At 39.3% G+C, this 24,573-nt stretch overlaps 2 protein-coding genes across 5 annotated transcripts in view; one reads left to right on the top strand and one right to left on the bottom strand.

Moving 5' to 3' along the window:
* Window positions 1-1,964: 1,964 nt before the first annotated feature.
* On the bottom strand, window positions 1,965-18,710 carry PSMD12 (proteasome 26S subunit, non-ATPase 12). Of its 2 annotated transcripts, none has more exons than XM_030533984.1 (11): window positions 18,542-18,710; window positions 15,062-15,121; window positions 14,625-14,753; window positions 11,166-11,273; window positions 8,469-8,573; window positions 6,942-7,091; window positions 6,644-6,778; window positions 5,868-5,980; window positions 4,640-4,814; window positions 3,852-3,929; window positions 1,965-2,418 (listed from the first exon to the last, which is right to left on the bottom strand). In XM_030533984.1, exons 1-11 carry the CDS (start codon window positions 18,647-18,649, stop codon window positions 2,209-2,211), a joined length of 1,371 nt encoding a protein of 456 aa, XP_030389844.1. In that variant the 5' UTR covers window positions 18,650-18,710; the 3' UTR covers window positions 1,965-2,208. The 2 variants fall into 2 exon arrangements, with proteins under 2 accessions (XP_030389844.1, XP_030389845.1); XM_030533985.1 differs by having other exon boundaries at window positions 15,062-15,140; window positions 18,542-18,606.
* Window positions 18,711-18,988: 278 nt separating this feature from the next.
* PITPNC1 (phosphatidylinositol transfer protein cytoplasmic 1) overlaps window positions 18,989-24,573 on the top strand; it is a 203,251-nt gene continuing 197,666 nt past the window's right edge. The window contains exons 1-2 of one of the 3 annotated variants that reach the window (XM_030533991.1): window positions 18,989-19,174; window positions 22,735-22,823. In XM_030533991.1, the coding sequence (XP_030389851.1) occupies window positions 22,752-22,823 (72 nt within the window). In that variant the 5' untranslated portion in view covers window positions 18,989-19,174; window positions 22,735-22,751. The remainder of the gene's footprint in view (window positions 19,175-22,734; window positions 22,824-24,573) is intronic. The other 2 variants (XM_030533989.1, XM_030533986.1) reach the window with 2 other exon arrangements.

The following is a 24,573-nucleotide window of genomic DNA, read 5'->3' as shown; positions in this document are numbered from 1 at the left end:
CCAAAATGCTGTCTTTGTGTTGTCTAATGACACTGTAAGCTTCTGGGGGCAGGAGCTGTTTCTTCCTACATGTACAGCACAAAGCACAATGGGTCCTGGTGACATTTAAGGCCTCTAGACACCACCATAATACAAATGATAACAATGCTATAAATTACCAATGTTTTTCCATGCACGGGGATTTGACACTCTGGAACCCTTTGATTGGATAGCTGAGTTTTTGGTAAAGCTTCACGTATCCTGCAATGCTGTATGTGAGGTTCTATTTTGGCAGAGTTAGCTCAGTTATCCACACAGATCTACAGTTCACATTAATATTTAAAAGGTAATGAGAATAGACAGACAACTTATGTAAAAGTCAAATTTAAAAAAAAAAAGATCTGAAATTCCAACAGAGGCACTAGAAGTTATATCTTTAGAAAATTTAAACCATCTTCTTTCTCAATACATTAATTGTAGTGCAGTACTAAATCTCTTACCAGCCAGTTACATACACTGAAATATATGCTGAAGAATATGTACACATTACAGAAAAAAAAAAAAGACAACTTTTTCCACTTAACAAAAATAAGATGGTGTTAATGCAGTCTTTAAAAGAGCAATAAAAGAGTTACTGCCTGTAGACTTCGTATCTTGATATTGTGGTATCCTTCATCCCATGCACTCTTTATTCCATCTATCTAGCAATTAACCTTCATGTGTGGCAGCTTACATACTTAGTTGTTTCAGAAATGATTGATACTTAGGTGCTTCAGAAAATTTTACTCAATGGATTTTCAAAAGCCTCGAACTCCCACTGTTTTAAAAATTTGGCGTACAGCACTTACATAGCTTCTTTCATTAAAGGATTTGAAGGCACTTTCACGCACATTAATTTTAGTACTGAATTTGGCCTCAGCTCAACTCAGGACAGCAATCTAGTTCAGGACAGCACTGAAATATATGCTTAACTTTAGGCATGTGCTTAAATCCCATTGATTTACATTGTCCCAGCTGAATTAAATACAAAAGTAACAGCATAAATAATGAAAAGGGCATTCAAATGTTAAGTAGTCAGTTTTAGCATCTAAGATACTGTAACACACATATTATTTAAAAAGCGTTTTTTTAACCTGATAAGCGTCCCTTTTAGCCTCTTCATTTCCATTAACTGTGAAATATCGAACATATTCTTGGTACTGGACTTTTCAAGGTAAGTTTCCAGTTCAAATTTTATAAAGTAATACATACCTCCCAAGGGATAAAAATTGATTTTAAAAAAAATACCCAACCTATTATGTGTAGTGTTTGGCTCTCCAAATACCTGTGTGCCCAATCTTGGAGTTGTTGCACAGACTTCTAGAAACTGACACTTAAATTTCATCTTTGCTTTTTAGATTCTTCAGAGGCTTCTTTTGGCATCTGGAAAGCCACTCCACCCCTCCTTGTCTCTCTTATGACCAGTTCAAACAAGCAAGTCTCTCTTGTCTGGAATATAATTAAGGCAAAATGAACAGAACAAGAGGGTGGATTTGAAGCATCATCCAAGTTAATTATGTGCTACTGGTGCCATTACAAATTAAAATTCACAACCCAGTTAAATTAAGGAGCTGGCCAATACCCATAAAAGCAAGGCAATTCAGAGCTATGTCTTTGAAATCCAAGCTGCCTTTATAAGATGAGGTGCTGGGTTTAAAACCACTGCAATACTGAAGCACAAAGAAAAATAAAGCATTAGTCTTAAACCTGAATTTCTTGGCTTTTATACAAGTTAGACCTCTGACATATTAAATATTTATCATTGTACGTTACAAATAAAATGCACCACAGTAAAACACTTGCCAAAAATGTCACAGCATACCCCACACATCTTAAAAACAAAAGTAACTCAGTAAAGAAATAAGTGTAGACTTATTTCTCAGGTGGAAAAAGACAAACATCTACAAATTTATAAAAACAACTACTGGGATAAATCACAACACTAATTTTGATAACACAGGCAATACATTTTATTATGTTTTCACCAACTGTAGCAAAAAATGTTTAACAATTAACGGATAATCAAGGGAACTTAATTATCAACAAGACTTCCAAGAGATATTATTCATGTTTTAAGTTTTAGACGGGAGGGTTTGGGTAGGGAGAAAATAAACCAAATATACACTGGGGTAATAGTCTATTACCAAGTTTTAATGCCTTCTTCAAAAGCATTAAGTATACTGAAGTATCTTATTGCAGGTTATGTATCATTTCCTCTTTGGCAATAAGATGTGTGGTTTTGTTAACTAGGGCCATCAGTGAGTTGAGCTTGTGAGACCAGTCATTGAGTAGGTTATTTGGGTCCTTGGGCCTCTGGAAATTGATAATTCCTGCCAACCTGTCTACTTTTGCAAAGATGGTCTTATTTACTACTAGGTTGGACAGGAATTCCTCCGATTCCTGCAAAGGAGACAAACGGCACTGAATCAGGAGAACAGCATTTGTAATTAACAAAATATTTAACTGGAAATTTGGAAAGAACATTAACACAACAGCAGTGTGATTGAGGTATTACCAATACTAACAGTAATACAGTCTATTAGAATTACAGTACTAATAGTGGCCATAATATTTAATATTAATGCCTCTGGCATTGGAATTATGTTGTAGCTGCTGAACTACCTAGGGTCAACAAGCTTCTGATGTTACCCACACTAAACAGCTAACATCTATTTTCAGATCAAGATGCATCTAAAAACTTTAAAACTGCACAAGTCAAATACACCTGAAAGCCTCTTAACGTACATTGGGAGCACTTGGCTAAACAGCTTCCAGAACATGCTTTCTGCTGCTAAATTCCACACCACTGTACAAACACTGGTCAGGTAAATTATGCTTCTGTGAGGTGGTGTTGTGCAGAGCAGGAGCTGCAATTAAACACCTTAAAGCAAATACTCTGAACTAAACAAGCTGTGAATTTGCCCTCCCCATGCTAGATGCTGCTACGAGTGGATCCACTTGGAAAACTTAAAAATGAAAGACCTATGTTCAAGAAGAGTGACAAATCCATAAATCAGAGAGTTCAAAGGTAAGGAAGAAACCCTATATCATTAGTCAGTTTTAACCAAGTATTGCTGAGGGCCTGAACAGTGGAATATACTATCTAGGTACAGTATAGAACCTGATGCTAACACTCCTTCCGATTTGATTTGCCTTGTGTGTTTATTCTTTGCCTTGTAACAACTTGAGTGCTGTTTTGCGATACAAAATTCTGTTCTAAAACCTTGAATAGGCAAGTGTTCAAAGTGTAGCCTATAAACATATTATCAGAGGCAAAATGAAAAATATTCTATTTAACATCTGCATTATTACTCCTGAGGGATTTCAAACAGTTTCTCAATTATAATCATTGAACCAAAATTAAATTTATGTTACCTGAATCTCTCTGAAATTTAATATTGTTTTTTTTCCCATTTAGTTTCTGATGGTAACAGCTGGAAAGCATTGGTTATACCAGGATGGGCATCAGAGACTAAAGGCAATATTATCAGGGCTGTTGTGAGGATAGATACATTAAAATAAAAGGTTGTGAGGCGCTCAGATACTACAGTGATAGGCATAACTATGAGAGAGAGAGAGAGAGAGAGAGAAAAAAAAATTTCTCCAGGTTCTTTATTCAGAGTGGTATATTTCTGTCTCCTCTTTCTGCACTGGATGCATGGCTGTTCCAAAACACTATTTGTGATAGACTTGTAATATATTTTTCATCTTAAAAAAATACCCAATGCAAATAAATGCAAATTAAGTCCAAGTGCTATTTTGTTGAATACTGAGTTCTCTACCACATGGACTCATCTAAGAAGAATGCTGAGGATATCCTGAGCAACACTTACATCAACAGATAGATCCAGGAGCTGTGCCATCCTCTTCATTGTAATTCTGGTATAATATTTTGCCATTATTCTAATATTCTGGAATAAAAGTGTTCAGAATAGAGGGTTATTTGTAAAAAAATAACTGACACAGGCTGCAAAAATATAACAGTCAATGTTAAAAACGGATTAGGATTTGTGTTGGTATAATGGCATATCCAGAGAAAGGTATGCAAATGAATAAGGGGTCTTTTCTTGGACAAATACAATTCTCCTGCATATACCAAGACAAGCTACTGCCTCTCAAACTAATAACTAATGAAGTCAGTCACTAACTACAGATTTTAACAGCAATCTTTTCAAGTTTTTGCCCTAATTTCAGAGGGCCGAGTCTTACAATTTACCTAAACCCTATTTAAATATTATTTGTTTGCACTTGTGCTATTTTGTTTATAATTCCATTGTTTGCTCAAACAAACTGCTATATTCCAATTTGTTAAAGTGAAAGTAAAAATTAGTTTATGATTTCTGAACCGATGTAGTAGAATGTGCATTACTCTCAGAGTGCTGGATCTACTTTTTTGACACAGCATCAGCTGCTAGCCAAGAGACATACCTACAAAATAAACACATCAGGAATGCAAAAGGAGAATTAGAACATTATGGAAAGAAGAAAAGACAACTTATCAGTTTCTCTCATATCTTCTCTCCTGTCGCTCTCTTTATAAATAAAGTAAGCAAAAGGCATTTCTAGCAATTCCATGCTTAATTTATATCGTAAGAATGGTTAAAAAGCCGGCTGTACTTACGTGCTCCACAACTCTGTTCTTTAAGTCTTTCCATCTCTTTTCACCTTCCTCTGTATAACCAAAGACGTCTGTGGCAGGACTGTCAAGACTTCCTTCTCTTAATTCCTTTCCATATTCCTCAACTAGGACGGTCCAGCGCATCAACTCCATAGTGGTAAATAGTTTTAAAAGATCTCTGTAAATGGTTTAATGTAATCAGTTCACAATTCTATACCAATAAAACTTGTATTTTGTATTTAAAATCCTGCCAACAGACAAATACAAGGCAAACATAATTTTATCACTACTAATCATAACTTTTAATTCTACTCAGCACTTTAAAAATTCATAATCCACAAACAGGAAGTTTTTATATTAACATTTCCTACTGACTGACTGATTCACACACACATTCACTTTATGGCCTCAATTTCCACTTCTTCATACCATATGTTATCTTAGAATTTGGCACAATTTTGCACAGGTGGCTATCAAACCATTTTACACCCACTTTACACAGCTGTAGTTGACTATACAAGCCGCATGGTATGGTTTTGGGAGAGTCAGATACTCAGAGCTAAATTTAAAAGGGGTTGTCATCAACTCAGCTTGTCTTGTCTACCTGCAATTCTGCATGCAAAACTTGTATGTACATTCATGGGTGCAAACAACATTTAAGGATATAAAAGTAATTTATGCTTGATTTGTACTCAGTGTGCTTATGCAAAAAGGGTTTGCATATGTAAATTCTATCACATGCATGTAATAACTGCATATGGACCATATTCTGAACATTAGACTCTCAGTATTATTTAGTGAAGTATTATGGAATAGTAGCTGTTCAGATTATGTCCATAATACAGAACTCTCCATCACAGACACACATTTGTGTTAAGTTACTATTTATAATTCTGACTTACACACACTCAAACATCTTTATAGATTTTTTTTCCACACCACATTGATTGTATAGGAAATACTGACAGTAGACCAGTGGTTCTCAACCCGTGGCCTAATCGGCACAGAGCTGCGGCCCATGGGACATCCTCAGGGCCATACAGGTAGTATTGGATCCAGCCTACATAACACACTGTGGGCCACATATGCGGCCCACAATAGTAAATAGTCTACTGCAGTGGTTCTCAACCTAACAGTAGCTGAATCCCCTCTGCCTTCAAAACACTCCTTAAAGGGCTGGGTTTGGTTTTTTTTTGTTTTTGTCAGAGTGGACTATTCAAAAGATACTTACTTATACTTAGGGATTTCTTCTAGTTTTTTGTCACTGCTTATTCTGTGTACCAAATCAGACTGTTCATTGTCATAAGGTGAAAGGATTACATACAGAACAACGTTCTTCAGTTCCTGTTCAAAGGAAAACATGGTTTGTTTTTTTATTACAGAAAAACAGCCAGAGAAAAACAACACAATACTGATATCAAAGTAAAAGCATTTCTCAGAGTATGAATAAAATCTATGTGAGGCTAGTCTACTGTACATATAACAATATACATTCTGTAAGGCTCAAATTTATTAGGAAACTAAGGTAATAAAACAAAATAAAAATAAATTTAATAATTAAATTTGTAGAAACAAAACTTTTACATTTTGATCACACGGCAAGATGATTCAGGTCAAGTTATTTGTTTTTCTCTTAAATGCTATTATTACAACCTTGAGTTTGCAACATTTGCATTGTGCACATGGTTTCAGAGCTAGCTCCATAAATTAAGAAAAATACTGTTCAGAATTTAATTTCACAAGCTGTTTCTAGGCTTTCACTCATGAAATGGAGAAGTTCAGTCATCCTCAGAATTTAAGACAACATACACTATGTCCTTGATACAAATAATGATTACATAAGGACACTGAATTGCTTTTATTATATTCCTCCTTATGTAGACAGTTTGTTAATGTTCATATAGATGGGCTAAAGGATCCATGTTCATCTAATCAATACAGTAAATATAAAGTAAAATGGATATTTGCCACTGTGAACTCCTGCAGTTCCATTTGCAATGCTTTTACCTGCTGCCATTTTTCACTTTCAGCCTGGATACAAGGAGTATCATAAATGGCTCTGTAGTGCTTACAGATTGAGAGGTAGGAACCTTCATGTTGATCCAGTTGAATCATTAAGTTGTAGTATTTCAGCTTTAATTTCTGAAACAATTTCAAACAAATGTCAACATTAAAAACAGATCCACTAATCTCACAAATTACATCCAATTGAATTCCAAAGACTGATTATACAAAAACTCCTGTGCATGAAGAGAATGCATGCCACAGACTGACAGAAGAAAAAAAATCCCTCCATCAACTTTACCTCTGTGTTTTCTTCCTGGAAAAATTTGGTGTTAATTTTTTTGCTGATAATTTGGGTCCGAACATAGTCTTTTACAGCCAAACAGAGTCTCATCTGCTCCAAGATGAATTCCACCCGCTCTTTCTTTTCCATTGAACCATAGGTTTCCACCTAAAAAGGAAATTGAAGTGTTTAACTCCATGGATCTTTATTTAATAATGTTAAGGAGAGAAGCATGCCCTTCTACCAAAGATTTTCATCATACTTCTTTTATGTGCTTATTATAAAATATTTAGCTTTAAACCAAAGCTGCTATATGTATAATTCTACTGCACACACTCACTGAGCATCATATGTATGTTATAACAGAGGACAAATTAATATGGTCTGACCGTATGCATTAAAATCACCCAAAGAGAATACATATAAGATAAAATTCCCCCAAAACTTGCCTTATATACTTGTTTGTGCATGCATAGCCCAACTTATACAACATGCATACACAAACCCCAAGTGACATGCCTCATTTATGCACAGATACATTTAAACATTTGCCCCTTGTTTTCTGGAAAAGTTTCTTAAGAAAAAACAAACGAGGAGTCCTTCTGGCACCTTAGAGACTAACTAATGTATTTGGGCATAAGCTTTCATGGGCTAAAACCCATTTCATCAGATGCATCTCCACTCCAAGTATCTGATGATGAGGGTTTTAGCCCATGAAAGCTTATGCTCAAATAAATTTGTTAGTCTCTAAGGTGCCACAAGGACTCCTCGTTGTTTTTGCTGATACAGACTAACACGGCTACCACTCTGAAACCTTTCTTAAGGCATGAAAATTAGCTGCTTGCTTATACTCAGAAGTCTCTACCTTGGAACAAAGCACCCACATGCTAGATGACAAAATAATGACGTTCATTAGCTCTGAAAGAAGTGTATCCACCCCTTTCAGCAGAAAAAATGGTGGCTGTTATGTGGCAAACAGATGGGAATTCTCAGGCTCTCAAGAAATAGAGATGTGAAAAAAGTGTAGGGTTCTCTTTGGCTATACCCTCACATCCTTAACTCAGCCCAGTCCTAAGGATTCCTTCTACACAAAGGACCCACACACTACTCTTTTAACAGAAGAAAACATGGGAGGGAATTCCTTCCAGACCCATCAACAGCCAATTCCCTGTGCCAAATTCATGTAAAAAAACCCAACAAAGAACAAGTGGATCCAAGAACTCTTCATTTTGAATGACGGCCTGAGAGAGTTTGAACTCTCCGTTCCAGAAGTCAAAAGATTAACTAGGACTAAACCTTCTGTATCAGCTAATACATGGGAACCCCCTTTCCCAAAAGGGAAATATTCCAAGTAATTTTCAGCATCAGCCAAATTAGCAGAGCTAGAGCATTTTAAATCTAATTACAATTTCACTGAAGATAGTTAATTGGTACCTGGGTAGCTATGCTTGATTAAGCCTCAAATCTCGCTACAAACAACTGTCAGTCATTGAGAAATTGTTGATTTTTGTACGTGAAACACTTATGAACCATATGATGCGTTACCTGTAGTTCTTGCAAAATTGAAGCAGCTTCTTTCACATCACCATTTTGTTCTTTTATTGTTGCAAGTGTATTTGTAAGACGAGCACGCTCAATTTCCACGTATATCTGGAATTAAAATAAAATCCAACATTGAAACTTATTTTACTAAGTAAAAGTGTATTACATCTCAGGCTGTGATATACACATCTGCATAATTTTACCCCCACGAGCAGTCTCACTGAAATCTTTCTACTGTTCTTCAAATGAAGTGAACATAATGTGATGACTTTGTGAGTAAAGCATTAATTTATGTTACACCTTTAGGAAATGTTTCCATAGAAGTTCTCTCTGTGCTACAATAAGAGTTTAATATTTGGAAACTCAAATTACATTTAAGAATAGTGTATAGTCTGTATTTAAAAACCATTACAATAGGAAACACTTCTTTTTAATATTTCGTTAGTCAATCTATTGTTCACGACCAGTGCTGTAGCCCTGGAAATATTCAGATAAGAGATACAGCAGGGGCAGTAACACTGTAAAGCTCCCTCTGTTACTGAGTCTCAGCCCTGATCTGGAAGAACAGCATCTAGGAATAAGATAGTTCATTCACCTCTCTACCAAGATTCTCAGTGAAGCAAACTATGATGGTTCATTTTGTGATGGGAACTGTTATCTGCCGCAAACTGGACAGAGACCATCTCCTTTTACAAGCACTTCTGACCAGCCATCAGTTAACAACTTTGGTTACTAGCTATCTAGGCTTGATTTGAACTGGTAACAGGCATAAGAGTAAATAAACACAGACTTTGCTCAATAGAAAGTACATTTTCCAAGAGGAAGGCTAGGACAACTCAGCCATCGACTCAGTATTCTATGTAACACTTCCTATTTTGTTAATTTTCTATCATACCTAATAAGACTAAGAGTAATATACATGTATAACATAATTTTATAAATATACAATTTGTAACATCACACCTCAGCTGCTGAAAACAGGTGTGTTTTATCATTGCAACTGCATAGGTTCTTCCAGACCATCTGGCACACTAGCATCATCCTCAATGACTTGAAGAAGGGTTTTATTTTGCCTTTCATCAAAAAGGGCAGCAAGGCTGAAGGGAGTAACTACCGAGGTATTATACTGTTGGCAGTCCCAGGAAAAGTCTTTGTTTCCATGTTAATGTCTTGAATCCGTGATGCACTTCACAACAAAGTCTGTGCTGTTTGAGACCTGGTCATTCCACTAACAACCAGATCTTTACCTTGAGACAACCTTTTCTTAAAGTATAGGCCTTTACAGGCAGACCTGCATATATATATATCCTAATACCTACTATGTTGTGTTTAACTCCACGGCTAAGATTTTGGTTCTTGAGGTTCTACTGAGTGCATGATGTTACATAAATGGAGGAGGAGGCTTATACATGGAATAAAGCAGTGATATTCTGACCTGTATGAGTTAGCAGTGAACGAAAGAATTGCTTATCACTGTAGAGAGCGATATGAACCAGAAAAACCCATGGATTTTTTTAATATACATTTGGGCAAAAAATTCTGAGATAGATCAAATAATGCCAGCCTTCCATTCCACCTGACTCTGCTTTTTCCATCCTTGTCCACTTCCCTCGGGTCTCTTCCTTCACTTTTATGTCTATTTGTGTATTCTGTTTTTTGTATAATTTTCCTCACCCTAACATGTTACATCTGTGTAAAATTGTCTGATTTTTTATTGTCCAGTCTTGCAGTGTTGACAAGTTGCATAATTGCATAATTTTATTGCAAATCCTGTGAATTGTGCAGTATTTAGTAACATATAAAAGATGTAAGTCATTTACCTTTTTGTATTTTTTGTTGTTTGATTTTGAAAATTAACAGATATGTTAATCACCAAAAAAGGAATGCTGCTACACTGTCGGCAATCTCATTGTCACCAAAAGCTTCAGTAGTGCAGTAAGACTGCCACTGATGGAAACAGACTGGACATCCAACTAAATTGTCTGAAGAATCAAGCCAGAGATCTATCCAGGGGGTATTCGATGTGCAAGGAAGCTATGTCCCTTCCAAATTTGCCTCGATGATGATGATATGTATACAACTTTAAGTCAACAATAAGTACCGAAAATAAATCTTAAAAAGACATTGTTGGGACTAGTTGAACTCAGCATTTGCATTTTTTAAAAGCAAAGTTTACAAAAGCTGAGGCTAATAGAAATGTTTCCATGAATTATATTTTTGTTCCTTGCTTTTTTTAAATTCCTACATCCAGATTTTTTAACAAAAAAATCACATTTCGTGTTTGGAAAAGAAGCATTCGACAGCATGCTAATCCACCAGAATAAGGAAGTAAAACTGACTAGTCTATTTTTATTTCCCAAAAGGAGAAATGTAAAAAATAAACAACCACTACAAATAGTGACAAATAAATTGAATTTTTAAGAATTCTCAGCTTTAATACTTGAAGGTGTCATTAATATAGAGACTTAAAAAAAAGTTAGTATTCCAACAAGCTCCTTAAATGAGCAATATAGGGAAGTAATTTTCCAAGATATTTTGAATAGAAATATACAGATTTCCTTATCATATTAATTTCAAAATGTATTTTGGCTCTCTCTCTAACCAGAAAAAGGAAACGAGACATGCTTTAAAGAAGGCAAATATCCTTTTTATTACACCACTAGACATCAAAGATTCCAGTCTGAAAACAAAAAGTCTTACCTTTCCTTCTGTTACCATACGCAGTGTGTCTATTAATCGCAGTTTGATTGGTAGGTCTGTAATCTCCTCAACATAGGTACAGCACTGCTGGACCATTTTAGCAACTGCCTGGTATAAACAATGGAAAACAAAATATTACTCTATTTTTAGATTTCTAGAAGTGTGCCAAAAATATAATTTTGGGGCATTTGTAATCAAATGTTAAGATATAAGAACTATTAATATCAAAGTAAATGGACTCTCTCCTAAAATAAGCATGGGGGTGTGTTGGAGGGGCTGTTTTCACTCCTACTAGGCATGAACTTAATAGGGTAAAAGAGAAGGATAAAAGACCCATGGCATGACCATGGCTGGCTTGGGGCAACTGACTTGGGCTTGTGAGGTTACGGCTGCAGGGCAAAAAATTGCTGTGTAGATGTTTGGGCCCACCCTCACAGAGCCTGGGCTCCAGCCTGAGTCCAAACATCTACACAGCAATTTTTCAGCCCGAGCTCCAGGAGTTCGGGTTAGCTGACTCGGGTCAGCCACAAGTTATTTATCCCCTGGTATAACCGAAGTGAGCAGACGCCCTTCCATAGGAAGATATTACTGAGATCAGAGGCTGGCTCAAGTCAAACAGGATGTTTCTGTATCACTTCTCTCAAACTTGTTCTCAATTCACTTGAAGAGCAGAATTGACATTTTCTTCTGCCAAATCAAAATGACTACTTAGCAGGCTGGAAAGAGCTTATCTGCTTGCTACCCAATTTCCATAATATAAAAGGAAATGCTCAGTATGCATTTTACCCTGGTCTAAATCAATAGTGGTGTATACTGTCCCTTCCTTTGTGGTATCTGTACATTTCTTGAAAAATACAAAGTTATTTCTGACTGATGTCAGCATACCAGTTTCAAATGTATGCGTTCTCACATAAAGTGTAGACCATGATAAACCACAACAATTCTGTTTAGCATCACACTTTACATGTAAACCAAAAACTATAATATCAATTTCATTATTCATTTTCTTCTGGAAAAAGTCAGTTTTACCATTATAAGCCAATTACTGCTCTGCCGTACTATTATATTTGTATTCCACTATATGCTAAGTATCTTAGTCCTTTTGTTCCTTCTTCTCAACACAAAAGGGTGAAAAAAAAAGTACAACTAAAGTTTTTGCAAACTCAAAATATATCTCCTTCCACACAGCTCAGTTTGCTCTGCTATCAAGCATAAATAAAAATATCCTCTACATTTACAATCACTAAAATAAAATTAGAACATATCAATCTTCTTAAGTCTGAAGGCAAGAGCTGATCACCAGCAAGGGTCAAGTACAAATCCCCCTATGATATAACATTATTGAATAGCTAGGTGCATTTAAAGAGGTGGAGGTTACAACTTCATCGGAAATATCAGACTTTGCAATCCTCATGTACCTTACATCACTATTAACTGATTAGTTAACTAAGCCTTGTTAAGTAAAGAAGAATGGTTGACAACCCAGGATTTAGTGGGGAAACAAAGTCAACCGTTAGATATACATATAAGTGAAAGCCACTAGTAATCCTGTTTCATATGAGCTAGATCATGCTTGACCAGTGCAGATTACTGTCTTTCATGAGACTTGAATAAACTGAAATTGTAGGCAATCCCAAGCATCAGCAGTTCAGAAACACTTGACATACAAGACTAGCATACTAGTTAAGAACAGCTTAATAACACATTATCTTGGACTGAAAAGGAAGCAGACCTCAGTGATCAGGGCTAAGTATCTCTCGCAGACAACACAGCAGAGAATAGGTAGGCAATACACCATGGGTTATACACTTTGAACTGCTTAATGGAATTTTACATTTCAGGCTGTCCCTTGCTCTGCTTCATCACCACCCCACCCAACACTGGTGTATCATTTCCATAATATATCAGTTGGAGCATATGATAGAGTACTTGCTAATGCTAGTGCATGACAGTGGGGTCCTATTCCAGGGTGCACATTGGCAGAGATCCATCCCCACTAACGATAAATGAGAAAGTCTAAAAAAAGAAATTAATATAAGACCTGTATTGGGTCTCGTATTGTTTATTCTTGATATCACCAACAGGTAACAGGGAGGTGCAGAAATATGAACTATGAAATTGAGTAGGAGTGAACAGATACAAAGAGGACCAAAATGGAATGGGCAAACAAGAAGTCTCTTTATCGTACACGGATTTTTGGCATTTCATGAGGCTTGGGGAAAATATAGTATGACCAATGTATTAAAACAAAACCAGATACAGTGTCATGGTGACAACAGGGTTAAAGATAGCTAAATAGACAGATGAAGAAAAAGGAATTGGTGTTGCTAGTCATCAGAGACCTGAAACCTAGGAGTAGCATGAGGTAGCGACCAAGAAGGTTTAACAAATGCTGGAAATGAGCAAGAAATGGAGGAGATTGGAATTGATACAAAAAGCTGCATAGGATGTTTAAATATTGTGTTTAAAGTGAAAGCTACTGAAGAGGCATAAAGGGAGGAGAACAGGAATCTATGATTACAACTAAGAGGCTAGAAAAAAATATATCAGAAATAAGATTCAAAGACAAGAACTAGAAATGAAGAGACAAAGTCAGCAAAGTTTTTTGAATTGATGTTAAGCTACAGAACAAAGTGACTGAAATTTAACAGAATCCCACATTCACAGCAAATTAAAGATGTGTTCACTCAGAGGAATTAGTGAACAGATTACTGTTGATACAGCAGCAGGGCAATTGGAGCTTTAGAAATATATGAAGACAAAGGGTAACATTTTCAAAAGCAGCTCAGGCACTTAGGAGTCGAAGCCCCATTGACTTGCAGTGAAACTCAGAAGCCTAAATCACTTTTTAAAATTTTACACATAGGCACTGTCCCAAGAATTTGCAGACAACCTAACAAAACAAATGAACAGAAGAGAAAAAACAAAAAAAGCAACATGAGTGAAGGCTGCAGTTAAGCATGCACGAGTGTGTGCATATTAGGGATGTAAATACCATTTTTAAAAGTATCAGTTTTAACTATTAAAATTATATTGATTAACTGTTTAATCTTGAACATGATGGGGGCCCCACCCGGCAAGGGTCCAGGGCTGACGCCTGTCCCCACCCGACGCCTGTCCAGCAGGGATCCGGGGCTGCTGCCAATCTGTTTTAAAAATTAACTGTAATATATTAACGGTAAGGCTAATACTTATTGGTTAACCATTTAATTGTTTAGTATTTTACATCCCTAGTGCATTTTTCAGTAGGTTAATGTGGATGACAGCAGGGTGAATTTAGCACACAAGCCTCCTTAAATAAGCCTATCAGAAGCAGCAACAGAAACTGACATTAGTATATACAGAAGGATATTAAAACACAAACAGCACAGGCACTACACAGAAAGGGAATTAGAAAGGTAACATGGTATCTTTCCTTCCTAAACAGCTGCATTTCTTTGTTTAAAAAAATGTAGTCACCTGTTTTAACTGACTTCTTCTCTTTGACAGAATAATAATATTTTCATTAAGAGCATCCCAATCTTTAGCTTCATAACACATTTTTACTACAGCAACCAAGATACGGGATGTGGAAACCATGTCAGAGGCCTGCAACAAACAAAAAGTGCATTAGTGATTACATATAAAACTTAAACTACTGAGCCACTACCACTGCAGAGCCTTGACAATACAAAGACAGGAGCAATCCATTATAACTCCAGACCCACCATCTTCAAAAGAATGGGGAAATATGGCACAGAGCCAGACCCCTACCCCACCCCCCCCAGCTACACCACCATCAAAGGTAAGGGGGAACATGGCAGAGCCAGACACTCTAATTTCCCACTATACCACTATCTGCCAGAAAAAGGGGAACACCCCAGAAATAAATGTGCAGCACAGCATAATCGACTTACCGTTCGTGTCTGTTTTTCCAAAGAGAGTAAGGTTTCAATGACCTCTTGAAGTCTTCCTTCCTAATATCATGGACAAACACTATTAGGACCAACATTGAAAAAAATATAGTATAGTTTAACCCAAGAATAGCTACATCTGTTATAGAAAAAAAAGCATATAGCAAAGTCGGGGTGAAAGACTAATTTCAACGTAGTTTATTTCTTTGACAAGGAAGATAGGAATAAACATTAATACTTAGCATTTACATATCACTTTTCATCTGTATATCTCAAAGTGCCTTACAAAGGTGGATAAGTATCATTACCCCCATTTTTTTTTTTATGGATGGGGAAACACAGAAATTAAGGAACAAAATTACAGAGTGGCCTTTGGTTTTGAGTGCCTAACTTGGGACAGCTTGGGTCTGATGTTCAGAGATCATGACCACACATTGATCTCATTGACATCATTTGGACCGGTCACAGCTCAGCATTCCTAAAAATCAGGACTTTGTGCGTCTGAAACCCAGCATCCAAACACTGAGATGCACAAAATCAAAAGCCACTTCTGAAAGTATCTGTTAAATAATTCACCCAAAATAACACAGCTAGTTAGTGATGGTGCCAGGAATACAACCAGATCACTTGAGTCACAAACCCATTCCCTCTTTCTCATGTAAAATGTGTCTATGCTTTATTTATGTAAATTTTTAAAAATTCCACCTTCAGATACTGCCTCCTGGAAGCCCAAACATCCCAAAAGTATATTTATCAGAAAGGCATGGCATATTTAAAGTTCCCTCATTTTACACATAATTTAGTTGTTGTAGTACAGGGGTTGGCAACCCTTCAGAAACGGTGTGCCGAGTCTTCATTTATTCACTCCAATTTAAGGTTTTGCGTGCCAGTAATAAATTTTAACATTTTTAGAAGGTCTCTTTCTATAAGTCTACAATATATAACTAAACTATCGTTGTATGTAAAGTAAATAAGGTTTTTAAAATGTTTAAGAAGTTTCATTTAAAATTAAATTAAAATGCAGAGCCCCCTGGACCGGTGGCCAGGACCTGGGCAGTGTGAGTGCCACTGAAAATCAGCTCGCGTGCCCCCTTCGGCACACGTGCCATAGGTTGCCTACCCCTCTTATAGTATATCTCAGCTTTCCTTGAAATTCACAGAACCATTGAGAACTCCACACAGAAGTGATACTCAGTTGCAACAGTACACATTTTCACATTAGGAACCTGGTGTTATGAATAATCTCAGGGCTATCAAACTATGACGATTTGAATGAGAGAATTTCGAAAAGCTGCCAGTTTAAACGTATAGCTGACTATAACACAAAATTAAAAAAAAAAAAGAAAAACAGAACACATTCCCTCACCTAGAAAGTTAGCTTAAGTAACAGTATGGCGAAGGCAGGAATGTAACTATCAATTTGAAAAGAATATAAGTATATTCCTCCTCTCCCAGTATACCCATAAGCCTCCATTCTCACATGACACACAGTAAGGCTGTGTCTTGACAAGGAAATGTGGTCAAGCTTGAACACATGCTAGATAAGCCAGACTTAAATTCCTAAACACAACCTTCTTCCGAATGAAGATGAAAGGTAACACCTGTAATTTGATTTAGTCGGCCAAATTCTAGTCTAGGCTAGAACATGACCACCTGCATTAAACTACTTGCATTTACACTAGGAAAAAAAAGTTGAGTTTGGGTCAGGCTTAGGACTGCTTAACCTAGTCAAGACAAAGTCTAAGTAAATATAAATGTAGTTAAATACTGTAACAAAAACCATTGCTGCTACACATCTCTCTCCTGATATTAAACAGAGCAAGCTAGGAGGTAGGTGACACATGCCTGTGCACTTCATATACATCCTAATCATGGTAGTACAATGCCTGCACTCATTGGATACTGTGGACTATATGTCCTATATTTGTCTATGGGATTTAAAGGCCATTGTAAGGAAGTTTAGATCCAAAAACTGAGATTAAATTTCGAAACAAGTATTATAGCAACACTTAATATTAATAGAAATGTTTGTAACAAACATTGCACCACTGGGCTACTTAAGCTTAAAAACTGGAAGAATTTTTAGAAAGCATTAAGGTATCAGTAATACAGATATGGGAATTTGCTTCCAAAAGTTACTTTTATCCTGACCAAGTCCCTTCAAATTGTGTACCACGGCTTATCTAGTATATGTCCACCTACAATCACAGAATTAAAGTGCACACTGACATATATGGCCTGGCTGACTACAATGCAGGGTAATAGCCTTGGTGTCCTAATTCTTGTACATCACAACTGTACACGTGTCATACCTGGTGTTAGTCCACCTCCTACCTATGCAATTTTGCAGGCTACACCTATTGGGAAAGGCCAAGTGCAGCATAAAGGCCTAGATCTGGCTGCTCCAAAGTGTGGGGGGTGGGGTGAGGTGACGGAATGATGCCTCCAGGATCCCAATGTATGCTGCATTGGGCAGTCTGTGTCTGGCTATGCTGAAGTAGAGGGATTACGAGGAGGTGCAGTTTTGTCACTACACACAATCCATAGCTGCTCTCCTGGGATTCTGCTGTATGTAGGGGCAAACTTGACCCGTGCTTATCTATGCAGAGACAGCCCCCTTTCCCGCACACAAAGGCCTTAAAATGTCAGGTATCAAGGGAACACAATTGTTTGCCACAAGCTGGGAGCAGAGGACAGGGAATGGATCACTGGATGATTGCCTGTTCCGTTCATTCCCTCTGAACCACTTGACACTGGCCACTGTAGGCAGCCAGGATACTGGGCTAGGTGGATCATTAGGCTGACCCAGTATGGTCGTTCTTGTATTCTTACATGGTCCCCATCTTCCCGCCGGGATTCCATCACACAGCGCCGTCTGTGCTTGCCTAGAGCTGCACGCTTGTGGGTATTCTCTCTCCCCAGATCCCTTGTGCACCAGTCACCAGGCTGGTGGCCTTGCGCCTCCTGTCCATCCCATAAGCGGCACACGCCCCTGGAAAGCAGGTCTGTCTATCTCACCGGCAACGGAGCAGCCTGCAGCTAGGACGCGCGACGGGGCGCAAGCTAGAGGAGACGGGGGCCTGTGGCTGGATGAAGCGGGGAGGGGCAGGGCTCTGTCAATAGCAGGAGACGGGTCATGACGCAGCTCTATCAGGCCAGGAGCGCTCCCATCCCATCTCATCCCACGCCGCTTCCACACCCCCGCTGTGCCCCCCAGCACATTTGCCCCTCCTCCCCCCCGTTTCCGAAGGGGGGCGGACCCATGGCGTGCCTGCCCCAGCCGGGAATGGGCACTGACCCCCCCGGCCCTGCCCATCCCCCCGCGCCAGAGAGGGGGCTCTCCCCCACGGCGTCCCTCCCTCAGCCCCCTGGCACCGCTCTGGGGCAGGCGAGCGTCCCCGGCCCGGGCCGTCTCCCCCGCGGGCGGCCTAGCCCGGGCCGCGCCATGACTCAGCCCAGCCGCGGCCGCCGGCTCCCCTTTACCTGGGCCAGCCGCTCGCACTCGGGCAGGCGCTGGTCCACCGTGGCGCTGTAATCCACCTCCATCTTCACGATGCGGCCGTCGGACCGCTCCGCGCCGTCGTCCGCCATCCCCCCGGCTGGGCTCCGCGCGGCGTCCCCGGCCCGGCCTCAAACACACACCGGAAACCAGCAGGGACACCCGCTCAGGCAGCGGCGCGGGCAGACGGCTCGCGGAAGGACCCCGCAGGCACTGGCGGAGACACCCCGCAGCAGCTGCAGGGCCCTGCCTGGCAGGGAGGGGGACGCGGGCAGACCTGGGGGAGAGGAAGTAGAGCACTGGCCTGGGGGGAGGCATCAGTAAGGTCCTAGCAGTGGGGGGGGGGCTGTAGCCAGGCCTTGGCTGGAGTGAGGGGAAGGGGGAGCAGGCAAGCGGGAGGGGCAGGAGCAGGGCTTTGGATGTTAGGGAGGGAGCAGGTGTGGGCAGGAGCAGGGCCCTGGGTGGGGGTAGGGAGCAGGTGTGGGGGAGGGGCAAAACGAATCTGGAGGGGCAACGGTCAGTAAGCTTTTAGCTAAAGGCAGGGGAGAGGTGCTGCTGTTTTTAGGCTTCCCTCTCTCTTCCAAGCCCCCCACCCCCACGTACGTTTTTTGAGTTAGGTAAGTAGTGTTGGCCTGCAGCCTCTCCCCCCTTGCTGTTTCAATCTACTTTAATCACTGGTTACAATAATGTTCCAAAGAGATACACACTGAACCTACGAAACAGTATCGTGCTGAGTAGCACATGAATGTAATGTTACCCTTTTATCATGTGGGATCACTTTGGTGTAACATCAGGTCCCAAGCGGAAGGTACCATCTCACCATGGCACAATGATTCTTGAACATTGTGCTGTCATGATGTAGCAGGATGATAGTATTTGAGTGTGGTGTCAGTTTGCTATGATCTCATCACTAAGGTGGCATGCCAATGTAATGATGCTTTGACATTGTTGTATGGCAGCATGTTTCAACATGATAATGCTTTCATGCAGCACTACTCAGACTGAGACTCATGAACCACAAGTGGCTCTTGTTGTTCCTCCTGTAGTTCTTTGCAGCGCATGATACTACAACACTCTGTGATTTGATTATTAACCAGTCAAGATGCTTTTACTATGTTATTAACCAGTTGTAGTTGATAAAATAATAGTTGGTCAGTCATTTTGCTGTGAGAATAATATATATAAACTAAATATTTCCCCTCTCCTACTGTTTAAATGTGAATATATAGTACTATAGTAAATGAAACAATGAATTCACACTACCGTGGCTCTTTTGGGTTATGTTGATCGCTAATTTTGCTCCTGGAACACTGAGATCTGAGTGTCACTGCTTTCATACAACATGACCACATCACGCAATATCTTTGATGAGATGTGATGATGTTTTAACAGGACAAGTTATATCTCGGCCTGTGTTAATGGAACATAAATCATACTGTAAAGTGGCATGTTGATCTAACACAATGACTGTTTAATGCAATACATTGTTGTGCAGTGTGGTGTCACTTAATCCAGTAATGTTTCACTATATGGTAATGAGATGATGTTTCAGAGCACCAGGATGAAGTTTTTATGAAGTGTTGTAGCATGTTCTGATACATTGTAGTGGCATTTTGTTGCAACACGTTGCACTACATCATACTAACATTGGAACATTTTGATGTAGCATTGTCATATGGTGATAGGATGCCATCATATTGCATTGCAATACTCCAAAATAAGTTTCCACTGTAAACATTGTGTTGTCATACTTTGATCCAGTAGAGAAACTCACAGAATGTGAAGTGTGCGGCCAAACAACAGAGAAAGATCCTGAGTTAAACAATTCCTCATGATTTTGGGTCTTTATTAAGTAGTCCAGGAACAAATAAAAACTAAAAAGTCTATTACTACACAAAATAACAATCTTTATTATAAATCAAGGACAACATTTAGCTGAAAGATACTCTATGCCACATATGTGATAAACTGATAATAAAGGGAAACTTGTATTATTTTCCAATCCTTTGTGACATAAAGCCAGATTTTTATCTCACGTACACTGATGTAAATCCAGAGTTACTCTATTGATTTAATGTGAGTTAATTCAGAATAACACCATCGTATCTTGAGATCAGAACCTGACCCATGCTGTCTTGATAGAAATATAGATTCATATATTATAAAGCTAAAAGGGACATTGTGACCATCTAGTCTGACTCCCTGCATAACACAGGCCATAGGACTTCCCTGAATTAATTCCTGTTTGAACTAGAGCATTTATTTTATAAAATAAAACAAAAAAATCCAAGTTTGATTTAAAAATTTCCTGTAATGGAGAATCCATTACAATCGTTGATAAATTGTTCCAATGGTTGGTTACCCTCACTGTTAAAAATTTTGCCTTATTTCTAGTCTCAATTTGTCAAGCTTAAACTTTCATCTATTGGATAATGTTATACCTTTGTCTGCTAGATTAAAAATCCCTCTATTATAAAATTTCTGCTCCCCATATAGGAGGATATAGCCTGTGATTAAGCCACCCCTTAACCTTTTCTTTGTTAAACAAAACAGATTGAGCTTCTTGAGTCTTTCACTATAATGACATGTTTTCCAATTCTTTAAGCATTCTCGTGGTCCTCACTCAACCCTCTCCAATTTATTAACATCTGTCTTCAATTGTGGACACCCCAACTGAACACAGCCTCATATGCCCTTAAATAAACAGCTATGTTAATTTCAACTCCATCAAAAACAAAATAGTGATTGGCAGTGATTTTAACTAATTCCACAACTTATTTTTATTAATTTATTTGAATTTGTGACTCCAAGTATCTTGAAGCACTAGCACTCCATGGAGGTGCTTTCCACAGGAGAGAAAAAAAATTGATGTTAGTAATGTTGTTCAGTGCTTTAAACTCAAGTTTTTAGGGATAATGTGACATAATGTTTTCCTTTTAATTATTCCTTTCCCTTGCCTTCCTATCAGACAGGCGTATTATCACATTTCCTTCCCCCCCGCACCCCACATTTATGGAAGGATAAGGATTAAAGGGGAACATGAGTACCAAAAGTTGCAAATGTTTGAAAATACATTTTTTAATTTAATCATTGTCTTAGGCTATGTCTACAGTAGAGAGTTTATAATGGTGCAGGTGTACTGATGCAGCTGTGCCGCTATAAGATCTCTTGTGTAGCTGCTCTATGCCGACAGGAGAGAGCTCTTCCATCGACATGATTAAGCTACCCTCAATGAATGGTAGATGAGTAGCTATGTTGGTGGGAGAAGCTCTCCTGCAGACATAGCGTGGGTCACACAAGTGTTTATGATGGCATAATTTATGTCAGTCATCATGGGGGTAGAATATTCACACTCCTGAGTGACATAGGTCTAGTCAACATTAGTGGTAGTGTGGACATAGCCAAAGACTCAATAGATAGGGAGAGAGAGCTTTCAGGGAACCAAGATCCTCATCTAAAGCTAATTAAGTAAATGGAACAGCTCCTATTGACTTCAGGGGCTTTGGATCAGGCCCTAAAGAGGAGAGGGAAGAAAATTAATTCATACTATCAATATCTTCCTCTAGCACAGGGATCGGCAACCTTTGGCATGGGGCCTGCCAGGGTAAGCACCCTAGCAGGCCAGGCCGGCTTGTTTACATGTCACGTCCACAGGTTTGGCTGATCGCAGCTCCCACCTGCTGTGGTTCGCTGCTCCAGACCAATTGGAGCTCCGAGAAGCATTGTGAGCCGAGGGATGTGCTCGCTGCCGCTTCCCGCTACCCCCATTGGCCTGGAGCGGCGAACCACGGCCAGTGGGAGTGGCAAACCATGGCCAGTAGGAGCCACAATTGGCTGAACCCGCGGACACAGCAGGTAAACAAACCAGCCCGGCTTGCCAGGGTGCTTGCTCGGCCCACCAGGATGCTTACCCTGGTGGTTCGTGTGCCAAAGGTTGCCAATCCCTGCTCTAGCACTTGAGGAAGATATCCTATAAAACCTGCAATCCTGAAACCAGAGGATGCAGCTTTTGTCTCCAAATTTGATTGCTTGCATGGATCCAGCAGGCCAGTCCCTTAATTCAGTATTTATTAAACAATAAAATATCTGAAAAGATGGTTTGACTTTTATTGTTAGTTCCATAAGTCCTGGCTGTGTTTGGCATTCAGCAGATTTAACCAATATTTTTTTTTCCTAGAGCATAAATGGAAAATTATGAGGATAAGAAGTTCTTCTCTTATCACACACAGCATGCTGTATTTCAGGATGTGGTTGGTGAACTTAGAGGTAAGTCTGAGTAATATATTTTGACAGCCTGCAAAAAATAAGGGACCAGATTCAGGCTGACACTGCTTCCCAGAAATCGCTGCCCAGTTTCAGGTAGAAGTTTTCTCAGGCCCTCAGAGACAGTAGCAGTAGAGATGTGTTCTGGGGTGGGGCTAGTGGTCAGTAGGTGTGGTTTGTGTGTTTATGTGTAAACATCACATGATCTGAAAATAGTCCTGGCAAAAAGATCTGTTGCTGGCACTAAGCTGAGTATGAGGCTTCTGCTCTCCAGAATATAGGTGTACATTAATGCTACGTTTGCAGTGCGCATGTAGGCCCATGTTGGGGACCGCTTGACATAGTTTTTGAATTTGGCTTACTAAATTGTGAGAATGATTTTCGCTATGGTATATTAAAAGGGACTATAATGTTTGGTTGGTTTGTGGTGGAAGCTAGTAAATTAATTTAGGGCTTGAGCCTAAGGTCATTGAAATCAATGATAAAACTCCCATTGACTGTAGTGGTGCAAGATCAGGGCTTTATGCAGAAACAGCATGTGGTTTTCAATGGGAAACCAGTCTTAACCTAATTTTCCAGCTGGGTCTGAAACACAAAAAGTTTAGGAGCTTAATTCTGCTCCAATTGACACTAATAGCAGAACTTCGATTAACTTCAAAAGGGGTAGGATGCAACCCTAGTTTTAAGATTACATAGTGAGTCTCTTCCAAATTAGAGGTGATGTCCCAGATACTGTCCCCCTGCTCACTGCTCTGCATGCAGTCTTTCTTTGGTTGTTTTGTGTCACATTATGTTTTTCTTTCTGGTATTCTGCAACTTTATAATGCATTTATTTTTATATGACTGGATCCTTTAAACCCATCACTCCGACCCCTCATCCTCTAGGCAATAGGGTTCAGAGTTTGAGGACTGAGCTCTTACTTACTGAAACTTGAAATTGGATGATATGTCTTTGGAACAATCTTCCCTGGGTGTACAATACCAAGGATATAAATAATGACTACAGCCTGATATTTGCACATGGTTTGTTACCAGGTTTGCAATAGCGGACTCATTTGATATGGAGGAAATGCAGTGCATTGTTCATATGTTTAAGCTGAGAATCCAAAGTACTGAGACACAACTCTATGTAAAATTCCTAGAGCCTTGATTCTCCATTGCCTTAAGGCCTTGGCTACACTGACGCTTTACAGTGCTGCAACTTTCTCGCTCAGGGGCGTGAAAAAAACACACCCCTGAGCGCAGCAAGTTACAGCCCTGCAAAACGCCAGTGTAAACAGTGCCCCAGCACTGGGAGCGCGGCTCCCAGCACTGCAAGCTAATCCTCATGGGTAGGTGGAATACCTGCAGCGCTGGGAGAGCTCTCTCCTAGTGCTGGCACTGCGACCACACTCGCACTTCAAAGCGCTGCTGCGGGAGCGCTCCCATGCAGTGCTTTGGAGTTTTGAGTGTAGCCAAGCCCTTAGTTATTTACAACTGTGTGAAGGGAGGGCAAAGTGGATGTATAACTCTATCATCAATGCAAGCAAATAAAGAAGTGTTTTGTTTGCTCCAGTAGATGGCACTATGTTCCCCTTGGGCTAAGTTTACCGATAGGTTCATTGCCAAAAAGGAACTGAGATTTTTCACTCTCTCTCATTATGGCATACCTATTTCATTTTCGAGCTAAATTTATATCCATCCCTATAAACCTGATGTTGCAACACTTTTAAAAATATTGTAAATTATTTAAATTAAAATGCAGAATTGCAGG

Source organism: Gopherus evgoodei, chromosome 15 (assembly GCF_007399415.2).
Source record: "Gopherus evgoodei ecotype Sinaloan lineage chromosome 15, rGopEvg1_v1.p, whole genome shotgun sequence".
NCBI lineage: Eukaryota > Metazoa > Chordata > Testudines > Testudinidae > Gopherus > Gopherus evgoodei.
This window is presented reverse-complemented; position numbering and strand designations above follow the sequence as displayed.